Consider the following 14,444-nt stretch of genomic DNA (forward strand, 5'->3'; position numbering starts at 1 on the left):
TTGCCCATTGCATACACCCATGTACAAATACCCCAAAGGAGAGACAGAACATCTCCATCATCCCCGAAAAGTTCCCTCATATATTTTCTAGTTAATTCTGTTTTCGTTACTCTCCAGCCACTATCTTCTGATTTCTATCACCTATTATTAGTTTTTGTACCAGGAATCTTACATACGTACTTTTATGTCTCTAGATTTTCACCATTTTGAAATTCACCATACTGTTGCATGTATCAGTAGTTTCTTTATTATACAAAAATAGTTATAAACTGGATCCTTTTTTGCGGGGGGGGGGGGCAGTACTGGGTGCTGAACTCAAGGGTGCTTTACTGCCGAGCTATATCCCCAACTCTTTTTAATTAAAAACAATTTTTTTCATTATAAATGGACACAGTACCTTTATTTTTTAAATTTATTTTTATATAACGTGGAGGCTCGAATCCAGGGCCTCACACGTGCTAGGCAAGTGCTTTACCGCTGAGCTATATCCCCAGTCCCTCTTTTAATTCATTTTTTATTTTTTTAGTTGTAGGTGGACACAATATCTTAATTTTTATTTATATGTGATGCTAAGGATTGAGCCTTATGCCAGGTGAGCGCTCTACCACTGAATTACAACCCCAGTACCCCCTCTTTTAATTTTTTAAGACAGGTTCTTGTTAAGTTGCCGAGGTTGGCCTTGCCTTGAGTAACTGGGATTACAGGCATGTGCCACCATGTTAGGCATAAATTTGGTCTTGAAGAGAGGATTTTGATGAAGAAAGTAGAGGGTAAATGGCATTGCAAACAAAGGGAATGGTTTGAACAAAGGCGTGAAACTCTCTAAGAATGGTAAAGAATCTGGATGCGATATGATAATCATGTCGGAGGTCAGTGGGATATGAGGTCAGATGGTTAAAATGGAAGCAGAGTGGAGAATGCCACTCTATGTTCTAAGCAACAAAAACCCTCTAAATATCTAAATACTTTTGAGTGATCTGTATTTTTGAAAAATAATCTCTAGGTAGCATTACAGAGACTAGAGAGAGATCAGAACAGGTCTCTGAACCAGGCTGGGGCAGTGAAACTGGAGAGGAAGGGATCAAGGACAACCAAGGAAGCAGATTAATAGACATTATAAGTACTGAAAGAAGTGTCACAATTGCTCACTAATGCCCCATTTCTAACTCTCAATGACATGAGGACAAGGTGCCATTTACAGAAATAAATGAAAAGGAAGGGCAGGTTTGAAAGTGAACACAAGGAATTCAGTTTTGGATATAGAGAGTGTCAGGCAATGTTGAATTATATAGGTGGAGATAATCTGCATTATGTGAGCATTTGTAATTTGTTAGACTAAAGCCTAATTAGATAATTGCTTTTATCAAATTCAAAAACGAAAAGGAATTTTAAAAAACTCCACAAACCCCAAGCCCTAACATTAATTTTCTTCATTTTAAATTGCATTGATATTAACTGTATCACCACTACAGATATTATAAAGTAAATCCAAGCTAATGATTTTGTGTTTTTCATTTGCCACTGAAAATATTTCCCCATGTTGTTCTACAATCTCCAGTTTTGATATGTATACACCAAATATAACAGAGTTAAAATTCTTACTACACAATACCATATTTTAACTGACTAACCTTTTGATGTTCTCCTAAGATTTTGATTAAAGGCTAGTCGCTCAAAAAGTTCAAAAGCCTCTATTTTATGACTACTTAATTACTTGAAAAGATATAAAGCATGTTTTATTATTATATTTTAAAAATCATATTATTATATGAAAAAATTATCTAAAATTTATTGAAGACTAAGTTCTTTTCAGGTATTATCTCATTCAGTCCATATTTAATAATCCTATGAAGAAGGTCCTAAAATTAGTTCCATTTTGTAGATAAGGAAACTGGGTCTGAGAAATCAATGCACTTTCCCAAATTATCAAGAAAGTAGAACTGGGTTCAGACCTGAATCAGGCTGACCTCAGAGATTCATTATGCTATTATTCAAATATACATAACTGGAAAGATAGACACCAGTCTAATAACATTTATGAGTGACAGAAACATAAATGATTTAAATGTTCTTTGTGTTTTCTGGATAATCTACAATGAATAAGTATTTAGTAATGAGAAAAGAAGTTAATGTCTTCCTGAGATGTATTTCCTATCAAATCATATGTTTACAAGTAAAGTGTGGGTAAGAATTAAAAGTAACCCCTATTTTCAATTTCTACAATATGTGTAAATTTAAAATTTTAATTTATAAAATTTTACATTTATGGAACTGTTAAATATTTTTATATCAATCTCCTAATACACATAATAAACAGACAATCTTAAAAGGCCCACTCTGGGGGCTGGGATTGTGGCTCAGTGGTAGACTGCTTGCCTAGCACATGTGAGGCACTGGGTTCGATCCACAGTACCTCGAAAATAAATAAAAGTATTGTGTCCATAAAAAAGAAAAAGAAAACAGCCCATCCCGAAATTGTAAAACTATACTGTATGCTATACAAATAACATTTTAGGAAACATGAGTTAAAATCTGAGAAAGATGGGAGGGGAGAGTTGGTGGAGGTTACCACATAATTATTAAATAATTTAAAGCACATCAGTAATTAGAAGAAAAAACAGTGAACAGGGGTAGCTGATAGAGCAAGTCCCCAATTAACTGGGCTTACAGGCCCAAATGCAAAGTGTTAGCTTTGGAAAAGAACAGAAAATTTCCAAGTTGAGAAGACGAGAAAGTAAGTAGGTGAAGACAGAGAAACTGTAAAGTGAAGAATTCATGGGACTGTATAAATTGATTTTGAATCAGCTACTTTAAATTAACCAGGAAAAACATAATCTCTTATATAACATAACATGTGAAACCTATTAAAATTCATTTGGGGGAGGGCTGGGAATGCAGCTAATTTGTAGACTGTGTGTGCCCGGCATGCATGAAGCCCTGGGTTCCAATGCCCAGCACCACCACCAGGAAAAAAAAAATGGTGGGACCTTAAAAAAAAAAAAAAAAAAAAAAAATCAGAGACAAATTATTGAATACTGGGCACAATGGTCAATTGTCTCAGTTAATTTGCTTGGCAAGTTTCCCTGATCATCTGTAGTGTTTCTGTTAATTGTTCAAGGACGAATGTACCAATTTTAGGAGGGTTAATAGAATGAACCTCTGAGGTTATTCTAAATGGCTTCAGTGATTTTCGGATTTTTCTTGAGGGAGATTCCTTGGGAGGCAAACAGGTCTTCCCAGTAGAACTCAATAAGAGCCACAAAATATTCTGTTTATGAAGACATATTGCTGTAGGCTATATCTAAACAAGTCAGGTCAATGAAGATCTAGCTTTACTTAAAAAAGATTACTTTGTGATAATACTGTGGTAACTTTTTTTTTTCATATTTATTTTTTAGTTGGACACAATAGTTTTATTTTGTTTATTTTTATGTGGTGCTGAGGATCAAACCCAGGGCCTTGAATTTGCTAAGCAAATGCTTCACTGCTGAGCCACAACCCCAGCCCTATCATAACTTTTTTATACCAAGACCTTCTCAAAAAAGTATTGATAGGCAGTTAAAAATTTATTTGCTTGAAGCTACATTTTCCCATTAACTGGCTAACTTTTACGCATATTTTTCAGTCTAGTACTCTAAACTTCAAAATCATAGCTTTTGCCTAGCATATGTTGGGCTCTGGATTGAACCCCCAGCACCACCAAAACCAAAACCAAACACCAACAAACCCCCAAATTATTAGCTAACATTTGCTATTATTTTCCCCATAGCACTTACTACATTTTTTTCTTCCCAATGTTGGAAGTCAAACTAGGGGCCTAATGCATACTAGGTAAGCCATCTACCACTGAGCTACAGCCTCAGTCCCTGTAATTCTTTTTTCTGTAATTCCTTAAATTCTTCAAATTCGACAAACTACAAACTTAATAAAGGAAGGCAGAGGCCCCTTGTATTCATAGTATAGCACCAAGCAGCATAGTATTTGGCTCCTAGGAAGAATCCAACAAATATCTGTGATATCTCTATAAGATCTTTGTTCTTAAAAGAATCCAGTCTCAGCAAGACACAAGAAATCTTTGCACATAAATCTTAGGCTCAACTCCAGGAAGCACTAGAGCTCTCAATTCACATATCAGAGCACCATTTCTCACACAGATTCCATTAACTGGATCCTGCCCTATAAGGAAACAGGGATAGCAAGAATTTAAAATGGTTGAGCAGAAATCTTTTAATTACTGCATCTGTGCATTTCTATCACCTACATACACGTTTTAAAAGTGCAGAGATAAATGGAGGAGAAAAAAGATAACCCGTAAAATATAAACTCCTATCACCCTTATCCTTTCAGATAGGAGAATTGCCAGAGAAAGCTGCTTTATCTACCAACATAAAAGACAGGAGATCTGGAATACTATTTGTATCAAGCAATCAAAAAATGTTTTAATAATTCAACAATACAGGGAATAACAACTTATAAGTATGTCAAAAGTAACCAAAACGTATTGCTTTAAGGATATTTTTCCAACAAGTATGATATTAAGGAGAATACTAATGTGGCAATTTTAGGGCCAAGTACCTTTTCACTTTACAGCAGTGCAGGGACAGTCAAGAGGAATATGTGACATAGAGATGCATAATAGAGGAAAATGGGCTGATGACCACTAGTAAACACTGCAAAACAAAAACAAAAACAAAAACAAAACAAAAACTGACAAGAGTACCAAAAGTGAAGAATAATCATCTGGTAATCAAAGTGGGGAAAAGAGGGAATATTATATCAATGGCTGACACAGCCACATTAAAGGTAGGAGGAGAGAAAGGGGGAAGAGCACAGTGACATCTCTAACAGCAATATCCATAAGGTAGAAACGGTGGTCAAAGGGTTAAGGGATCTCAAATACACCATACAACATTCTGATGGCAAGAGAAACACACACACACAAACAGGCTTTAAAATAATATACGAGCAGGGGAAGATAAAAGCCTTGTGAGCAGTACACACATGAAGCATTCACAACCTACTGAAGTTCAGATATTTGCCTCTACTTTTAAATGATTTTTCTCCCTCTGACTGTACCAATCTGTTCTATTAAAGAGCCCTCTCTGCATTCACTTTAATTATTTTTACACATTTGCACTGCAATGTGCATTTAACATCACTTAGGAGAGACTCAAATCTATCATTGTGTCATGCTGCTAAAGGTCAACTGGGTAAGGGCAGCAGACCATCTCCCCCTTTAAGAATTAAGGATTTAAAACTACTTATAGGTTCTAAGTTCTCCCTAGAGCCCAGTCCTTCTGTAAATCTTAGGCCTGCTCCTAGAGGTTATTTTCCCTGCTGTTACGACTTCTCCACTTTCACAGCTATGGTTTTAGCTTTTAAAAATTTTAGGATTGGCAACTTTGTCTTAATAACCAAAGATTAGCCTCTAGGAAAGGGGAGGCTGAGTTGGTGTAGCCTTCCACCAAAGAATGCTGCTTTACATACTGGCATTCCAGGTAAGAGTTCATGGGGAGAAATTGTTTAATTCCTTTAAAAAGTTTAAAAATCACAACTCTGTATAATGAGAGAATATTGGGTTGTATGGAGCCAGTATTGCAAGATGTATTTTAAACCAATTTTTTAAAAAACACTTTTTTAGTTGTAGATGTACACAATCTTTATTTTCATGTGTTGTTGAGGATTGAACCGAGTGCCTCACACGTGTAAGGCAAGCACTCTGCCACTGAGCCACAACACCAGCCCTTAAACCACTCTTGGTGGTCTTTTTTTGTTGTTTCTTTGGCTGTTTTGGGGATTGAGCCTATGGCCTCTACATGATAGGCAAGTATCCTACCTCTGAGCTACATCCCCAGTGCATTTTCATGTTTTAAATTGGATCTTCTGATGGATAAAAAAATTTCCTACCTCTTTCCACTCCTATTTTACAGACGTTAAAATGGGCATTTAAGACTCAATCAGCTGGCCAAGTATGATGGTTTATGCCTATAATCCCAGCAGTTTGGGAGGTTGAGGAAGGAGGATCACAAATTGGAAGCTAGCCTTGGCAATTTAGCAAAGCTTTAAGCAACTTAGAGAAACTCCATATAAGGGGGGAAAAAAAAAGGGCTAGGGATGGTAAAGTGCCCCGGGTTCAATCCTCAGTACCAAAAACAACAACAAAAAAAGTCAATCAGCTGGGTGTGGTCTTGCAATCCCAGCGACTTGGAGGATCGCCAAATTCGAGGCCAGCTTTGGCAACTCAGCAAGACCCTGTCTCAAAAAATAAAAGGGGCTGGGGATGTAGCTCAGTAGTGGTAGCGCGTTCCTGAGTTCAATCCACAGCACCACAATCAATCAATCAATAAATACATAAGCCAATCAGATAAGCCACCTTACTCAATTTAGCCTGATAACATTGGAAAATTTGTGAAATAATTATATATTTCCATTTTTTTCATTACATGACAATCACATCGGGAATGACTAAAACTGGAAGTGTGTAGGTTGGCTCACGTGTAAATAAAAAATTTAAAGGCGGCAGGACTGACAGGTGGAAGCACGAGCTCATTCGGCCTCCAAGGTGAGAGCTTTCCTTACTGAAACCGAAAGACTCTCTACAGTACGTTTCCTAAAGGGAAGGACCTCTTTGCCCGGGAGCGGCCTCCACTTCCTTCATTCTCATGAAGTAAGTCAGATCCCGGCGTTGGATGGATCTTCGAGTCCCTGCTCTCCGTGGAAGGGCAGGACTCCTTTAGACCAGCAGATTAAGGATCGGGTAGCCTCTTTCCTACTTCGGGATAATAAGGGCAAAGGAGACGGCAATCTTAAACGGTGTGGAGACCGCAAAAGCGACGCTGGGAAAAGGTGCAGAATCCGCGCCGTCCCGCGACCCCCGGGCCTGTCAGCTACTCACCGCCCACCTGCCCGCATTCTTTGGTCTAAACTTACCAGGTGGAAGCTACAGTCTCCGGCTAGGAGTGAGTAACTGAGTTGGATCGGGTCGACTTCCGTTGAGCTTAGAGCTGCTGCTGGGAAGCGGCTGAAACCCAGTGGCCGCAGCCGTCGCCACCGCCTCTGTTACTGGGGGGTCTCGCCTCCATCGCTGGCTGCGAGGTCTCCGAGGGCACGTGACCGGAAGTACAAAGGCGGGCCTGCGGGACACGTGATCCCAGAGCGCGGCCGCCATGACACCTTCCGTTAGTTCCCTCCCTCCCCCACCGGTTCCCGCCTGTTTGGTTTCCTCTCTCCGGTTTCGTGCGGTGAAGATCTCCGGAATCCTATCTGTCACACCCATTTGGCTTAGGGCTCCTCCGATCCCGGTTAACGACGTGTCTTCCGCTTGCGGCGACCCACCGACTGCAGGTGGTAGAGAGCGTAATTGCAACCGCGGCCTGAGGGGGGTGGGACCACGCGCAGGGAGGGGCGTAATCGTCACGTGACAAGAAAGTGCCGTTAATAGCGTTATCCCGCGTCTCCGGCGCTCCTGGGTGACGTAAGTCAGGCCGGGGAGGAGCGAGAGGGGAGAGAGAAGTTCAAGTTCCGCTGTCAGTGCGCGGTGAGTGGCTGGGTGCGGAGCCCAGAAGGTCCGGACCACTGAAAATTGGGAGCTGCTGACCGGGATGTGGTGTGGCAGGGCTGGGACTTTTGGGCTCCTGGTCTGTGAGCCTGGCTTTGAAAACTTGGTTACCGGAACTCAAGAGGGCGTAATACAGTATTAATGTTACCGCTGTTAAAAAGGTAGTGGTTCCACTAGATGAGGAGTTTATTGAGGTCGAGGACTTATGTTTTTATCCTAGTATCTCCAGCGGTGCGTGAAGGCTGAGAACGTAGTAGATACTCAGAATGTTGAATGAACGAATGCAGTGACAAAATATGTTGCAATTTCTCTGAGGTGAGAATTCTCTGATTATTATTCATGGAAATAAAATCTGTTACTTCCTTTTCGCATTATTTCTTTAATTTTTGTTCCTTTCCTTGTCTCTTTCACAGCCCTTTCGTTCCATACAACTAGTGGGCCAAAAGAACACTGTGATTTGTATTTGATGTGTGAACAGCAAACCCCGAATACGACTCTTTCACATTGCTATTGAATAATCGGGGAAATGGGAAGATGATTAGATCTGGACTTATCAGATGTGTATTCTCGTCTCAACTCTACCTTTTATTAGCCCTGTGAGCTTTGAACAAGCCAACCTTTGTTTTACTGATTGATTTTGGTAAGCATTTCTCACCCTCATCTATGGGCTTAATTTTTTTGTTTGCTAGGGTAGAGCTGTGACAGACTTCACAGAAGTGACATTTAAACTCAGTTTGGAGAAAGATAAGGTTTTGTTAGATGGGATAAGAGTTTATGAACTGCATATTTTAAATCATAGAGGCACAACAAACTTATAGATTGAAAGAGGACCACACATAGTTCAGTTGGAGAATAGGAGAGAAGTAACAGGGAGATGAACTGGAGTAAGAAATAGAGATGAGATCTCCTCTACTGATCCCATTATAGAGGACCCAGCTTTATCTTTCATTATTCCATTCAGTGTTTCAACCAAAGACTGAACATGTATTCATCAAATATATTTTCATTTTTCCATCTCTATATCATTGCTTATTGTTGCACTATTTACTACCCTTTCCCTTTCTTTCTGATAAAACCTACCTGGTGCTGTGCTACTTCCCTTAGGAAGTTATCTGTGGTTCCCTTTAATTCAGTGTGATCCCTCTAATCCTTAAGTTCTAAAAAAACACTTTGTTTATGTTTCTCTTATATCTGTATGTGGTATTTGTGTTTTTCTCCCTGTTTGATTGTAAATTGATTTCTGGAATTGTTTTACTTACTTTGTTCCCACCATTGTGCCTGATGTTGTATTAGCTACACAATAAAATGAATGAGTGAAAAAAATAAGAGAAGAATCTTTTTAGATCAGGAGTTCTCGAGTATTTTGAGTATAGTTCTACTAAATTTTTGGTTGGTTGTTTTTAGAACAACATTTTTCTTGTGCATGTTGAATTGTATGAGACAAAATTACTACCAGAAAATAAGACTGTAGTATGTGTGTAATGGTACAGTTTTCTTTTTGCCTGGAAATTGGTGCCATTTCTCTCTCTCTCTCTCTCTCTCTCTAAATTGGTGCCATCTCTCTCTTTCTAAATTGGTGCCCTCTCTCTCTCTCTCTCTCACACACACACACACACACACACACACACAGACAAACGTGTACCTGAGAAAGTTACTGAGACTAGTTGAACAGATAGGCAACTCGGTGTTAGTTTACAAAGTTCTCATTGGGCATTTGACTTTTGCTACCTAATATTCTTATCTCTATTAATTCCTATCTAGTTTCTTTTATTCGAGCTCTTATTCTTTGTATTCCAATTCCTTGTATCTTCTCACTTCATTCAAAAAACATACATATCAGGCCCCTGCCGGGTTCAATGGAGAGATCTAGAGGCCTTCATTAAGCACTGTTAAAATTTTGGTTGATAACTTTAATGCTTGCTGACAAGGCTTTAGTATTTGAGGCCTTATCAACAGAATATTGCATTTAAATGAGAGACTCCTAAAAATTTACCACTCAAATATAGTAGGGTTGCTGTTTTACTTCAAGGAACTTGACCAATTTTTCTTTTAAGCCCTACTGTATCAGTTTTACCTTCTTACACTATAAGATAATGCAGTGGGATAGGATGCTGGACGGCCTTGAAATCTAGACATGATACTTTAAGAGTTTTAGAGTCAAGGAATGTGAAATAGAGGGACCACACTATTACTATTTTGCTTTTGTTTTTGTTTTTTTTTACCAGCATGTTCAAAGTAGAACTAGTTGTTCTGTCTCATGTTTTCCTTATGTTCCCCACGCATTTCTTTAATGCATCCTGAATGAATGGTGATCTTAAATTCTATTTTTGCAGATTTTTTTCAGGCAAGGAATACTGTGCCTGAACAAGTTTCACCTTTTTGACTAAATGACTTTTGTGCCAGTGATACCAGAGTCCTACAGCCATGTTCTTGCAGAGTTTGAGTCACTGGATCCATTACTCTCAGCCTTGCGGTTGGACTCCAGTCGTTTAAAGGTGAATTTCTTCATCCTTGTGTTAGTTTCATTTTCATATTCATGTTTTTATGTGCTCTGTTATATTTCCCCCTGGTCTCTAGTTCTGTTTTGTGGAATCTTTTGTATTCTTACCTGTCCTCATGATACCTTACGTGGGAGTAGCATAGTCATTAGCCCTTCCTCCCTCTCTTTCTTTCTTCTAGGGATGGAACTCAGTGGTCCTTTATGATTGAGCCATACCCCTAGTCCTTTTTATTTTATTGTGAAATAGGGTCTTGCTAAACTGCCCAGGCTGGCTGGAACTTGAGAGATCCTCCTGCCTCAGCCTTCCAAGATCCTGGAATTACAGGTGTGTGTCACCATGCCTGGCATCATAGCTCTTATGTGATATAGTTTTTAAACTATCATTCGAATTCTTCCCCAGCTCTGGAAACCATGGTTCTAATAATTTTTTCCTTCTCAGTAATCTTGCTTTCTTCTCTCAGAAAGTAAAGCATGTTATTAAAATTAATAGTATAAATGAGTATGCCCCCACATTACATTTTGAACAACATGAACCACTGCCTTATTCCAAAACAAGAAATTTGATATAACCACTGGTTAGGGAGCAGAGTAAAAATTAGCTGTGTGGGAAGTGTATAGTTCCCGCAATCTGAATTTGTTTGATTAGAGGCAGGATGATATGGTAAATAACAAAAGTATCATAACTAATTCAAAAATAACTTGATTTTGCACTTTTGCTACTGCTCCAAAGTACATTTTAGCCTCTGAGGAGAGGGAAAATAGGAAACAATAGGCAAAGCAATATGAGCAACATTTGTGAGAGGTGATATCAGTTAGAAATATTTTTTAGCTGCAAGTTACAGAATACCTTATCTCAGTGACTTACACAATTAAGGTGTTTATCATCTCATTGGAGGTTGGTGGTGCTGGTTTTTGTATAGTGGCCCAACAATGTCACTGAGGACTTAGGCTCTCCATCTTTCTCTCTCTCGTCATCATCTATATGTTGGCTTTTATTCATAGTTGCAAGATACATATCCTGCCTCCAGTTTTAATGTCCCTATTGTATCTCAAGCAAGAATGAGGGGGCCAAGGGGCTGGGGATGTGGCTCAAGTGGTAGCGCGCTCGCCTGGCATGCTTGCGGCCCGGGTTCGATCCTCAGCACCACATACAAACAAAGATGTTGTGTCTGCCGAAAAAACTAAAAAATAAATATTAAAAAAAAAAAAAAGAATGAGGGGGCCAAGGGCAGAGGGTTTGTTTTCTTGAAACTCTGCCTTTCGTCTGGGAAGGTAAAGCAATCTTAGCCTTATTAGCTAGAATTGAGCTACATGGTTACCCCTGGCAACAAGGGAAAATGGGAAAGTGAATATTTAGGTTTTTCAGCTTCTGTGGTGAAAAGCAACAAAGTTGAAGAAGGTTAGTAATGTCTCTTAGTAGCAAACCAATAATTGGCCACAGATTATTGGGCATAGCATGGCCACTGCTTTGTTTGGCAGGTCAAGAGAGAAGTCAGCAGACTGATAGGTTGGGGAGACATGGTAGTACGGTGACCTGAATCTGTGCCCTCCAGAGTCTCACTTGCTCTAAGGACTGTGGTGTTTTGTGATGATTATGCAGACTAGAAGTTATTTAAGGGAGCAAATTGCTTTATCCCCTGGTAACTTACTTCGTCTTCCCCCATTGCAGTCAGCATTGGAATGACCTTAGCCAAGTTACACAAAATACGAATGGTCTAATAACTGGCTTTTGCCCAAAAAAGATTACTCATTTATACAATTGAGCCTATTCAGCCTTTTTGATATATAAATGTTCTTTGTTTGATATTTTTCAGTATTCTAGAATTAGAGAGTGAGTGCCATTATGTTGTATCCATCTGGTCAGAGGGTGGACTGAGGGGAGGAACCTGAACAGAAATCCTCATTATTTATTTCCAGTCTGTAGTTTATTTGGTTAAGTGGCTATGAGTATCTCATGCATGTCTCTTCACATGATTTTAGTGCACAAGCATAGCTGTGTCTCGGAAATGGTTGGCTTTGGGCAGCTCAGGAGGAGGACTCAATCTCATTCAGAAAGAAGGCTGGAAGCACAGGCTTTTTCTTTCACACCGGGTAAGACCAAGGGTAGCCTGTCACATACAATTAAGAGTATCTTTTGTAAATGTGAATTTCTCCAATATGATTAATCATTTAGAATAAAAGAAGGATGAAAACTTGGTACTTAAACAATATTTTTCCTTTTGTGTCCTAGGAAGGTGCAATATCTCAGGTTGCTTGCTGTTTACATGATGATGATTACGTTGCTGTAGCTACCAGGTAAAAAATTGTTTTAAAACTATCTGATCTTTTCCAAATGCATTTTATTTTATTTTCAACCAAGAGATTTTATTGGGGGGCTGCCTGAAGGGGAAGAAAAGGAGAGGCAGAGAGCAGAGAGAGGAGGGCAGAGAGAAAGATGATCAGAGAGAGGAAAGATGAGAGAAAGAAGAGGAAGAGAGCAGAGAGGAAGAAGGCAGAGGGCAGAGAGTGTGTCCTTACAAGCTTCTGCTTAGGAAGGGTTGTATAGGGGACGTGTTGGGTGCTGATTGGCAGGGTGACTCAGGACACTGTGTCCTTCAGGGATTGGTTGAGAAAACCTTTGAATTTGGCGCTCTTCAGCTTGAGGAGGGGAGGGGTAAGGAATTCAGTGGGGAGTCTCCCACTCACCCAACATTCCTCCCTTTTTGTTTTTGTGTTGGGAGCAGGGCGATGAGATTGTCTGGCTACTTCCTTCCAAATGCATTTTAAACTGAGGGTGGCCAGCCACCTCAATTTGCCTAGTACTGTCCCAGTGTTGATACTGGAAGTCCTGTGTCCTGGGACACCTTTCCAGCCATCCAGATGGACCATTAGTCACTCTAGGATTTATAAAAACTGCTAATTTGAGTCAACAACATTTTAAAGGTCCTAAAAGAGGAAGGTAACAGATATAATTTAGAACATTTAAGTTCTTCTGTTATGATGGTTTGGCAACTAAAACAAGGAAATGAATAACTTGGCTCTTTACTTCCTTTTTTCTTTTTCTTTTTTTTCCATATTTTTGTACATTATAATTGTACATAATGGTAGGATTGTTGTTACATATTTGTACATGCATATAATATAACAATATAATTTGACCAATATCGTTCCCAGCATTTCCCCTTTCTCTACCCTCCCTCTGGCCTTTACTTCCTTTTTTTTTTTTTCTGAAGAGCAAGTGTTTGCTTGTGTGTTTAATATAATTGATGATTCAATGTAGTTAAAAATTTTTATCTTTTTCACCACTGCCAAAAATTTGCTTCTGTCACTCAATTCTTGCAGTCAAGGTCTTGTAGTTGTTTGGGAATTAAATCAAGAGCGTCGTGGGAAACCAGAACGAATTTACGTGTCTTCAGAACACAAAGGCCGAAAAGTTACAGCTCTCTGTTGGGACACAGCTGTTCTTAGAGTTTTTGTAGGTGATCATGTGGGGAAAGTTTCTGCCATCAAACTCAATACATCTAAACAAGCAAAGGTGAGAACCTCTCTAGTTCTTTATGTATGTGATTAGAGATACTCAGTGTGATCTTATCATTGAGTTAAAGGATACAATTTTATTCAATGTATTTCTGGGGGGACAGATTTAAAGCACAGACCTAAAAGGTTTTGAGAATTGTTTGTAGTACATATGGCAGTACATATGGTAGACTATTTTCGTTTGATACTGTTGTAGAGTGGCTCTTGTGAACTGACTTCAATAATTTGCACATTGTCTATTGCTGTATTTCCTAACTCACCTGTCTGGTGCATTTAAATAATAATATTACTAATAATAGTATTCTTTAATACAAGGCCATTGAGAAAGAAAAGATGTCTATTTACTAGTTACTAATAAAATGGCAAATACAGAAATGGCACCAATTGTTCAGTCTCCTGTTTTCCTGGCCCCTGTGTAGACCAAACTCATGGGTATAGGAATATTTTGTCTCAGGATAAATGTAACTTAATGTGAATGGAATCATAAAGGGACTTATGCTCAGATGTGTAGGTCCCCAGGCTTCCTGCCACATTTATTGCTTAAAAGGATGGGACTCAGGTAACTCTAACAGAATGCTCCAGTCTGATTTTGAGACACTGCAGATCAGTTTCTCATTGTTTTGCTTCTCCAAGGCCTTTATATCACAGCTGGGACACAGCTGTTCTTAGAGTTTTTGTAGGTGATCATGTGGGGAAAGTTTCTCTCGTGACTCATTTTCTAGGAGAATTTTTGACAGAAAAGGAGACATCTAACTACAGTTGACTAAATTATTCTGTTTTAAATAAACACATTAGAATATTCTGGCTTGGTCATCGTGCCCCATCAAAGGTTGGTACCGGGGATTGAACCCCTGGCCTTATGAATGGTAG

The 14,444-nt window shown here is 39.1% G+C and overlaps 2 protein-coding genes across 5 annotated transcripts in view; one reads left to right on the forward strand and one right to left on the reverse strand.

The window, feature by feature from the left end:
• Gtf2h1 (general transcription factor IIH subunit 1) overlaps positions 1-7,212 on the reverse strand; it is a 35,279-nt gene extending 28,067 nt beyond the window's left edge. The window contains exon 1 of the mRNA XM_027942377.3: positions 6,931-7,212. The gene's annotated coding sequence lies outside the window, so the exon portion shown is untranslated. The remainder of the gene's footprint in view (positions 1-6,930) is intronic.
• Positions 7,213-7,214: 2 nt separating this feature from the next.
• The window catches only part of Hps5 (HPS5 biogenesis of lysosomal organelles complex 2 subunit 2), a 39,780-nt gene continuing 32,550 nt past the window's right edge, over positions 7,215-14,444 (forward strand). The window contains exons 1-7 of one of the 4 annotated variants that reach the window (XM_071616350.1): positions 7,215-7,344; positions 7,779-7,873; positions 7,972-8,198; positions 9,892-10,053; positions 12,039-12,149; positions 12,289-12,353; positions 13,380-13,572. In XM_071616350.1, the coding sequence (XP_071472451.1) occupies positions 9,946-10,053; positions 12,039-12,149; positions 12,289-12,353; positions 13,380-13,572 (477 nt within the window). In that variant the 5' untranslated portion in view covers positions 7,215-7,344; positions 7,779-7,873; positions 7,972-8,198; positions 9,892-9,945. The other 3 variants (XM_071616349.1, XM_071616351.1, XM_027942334.2) reach the window with 3 other exon arrangements.

Source organism: Marmota flaviventris, chromosome 9, assembly GCF_047511675.1.
Source record: "Marmota flaviventris isolate mMarFla1 chromosome 9, mMarFla1.hap1, whole genome shotgun sequence".
NCBI classification, from domain to species: domain Eukaryota; kingdom Metazoa; phylum Chordata; class Mammalia; order Rodentia; family Sciuridae; genus Marmota; species Marmota flaviventris.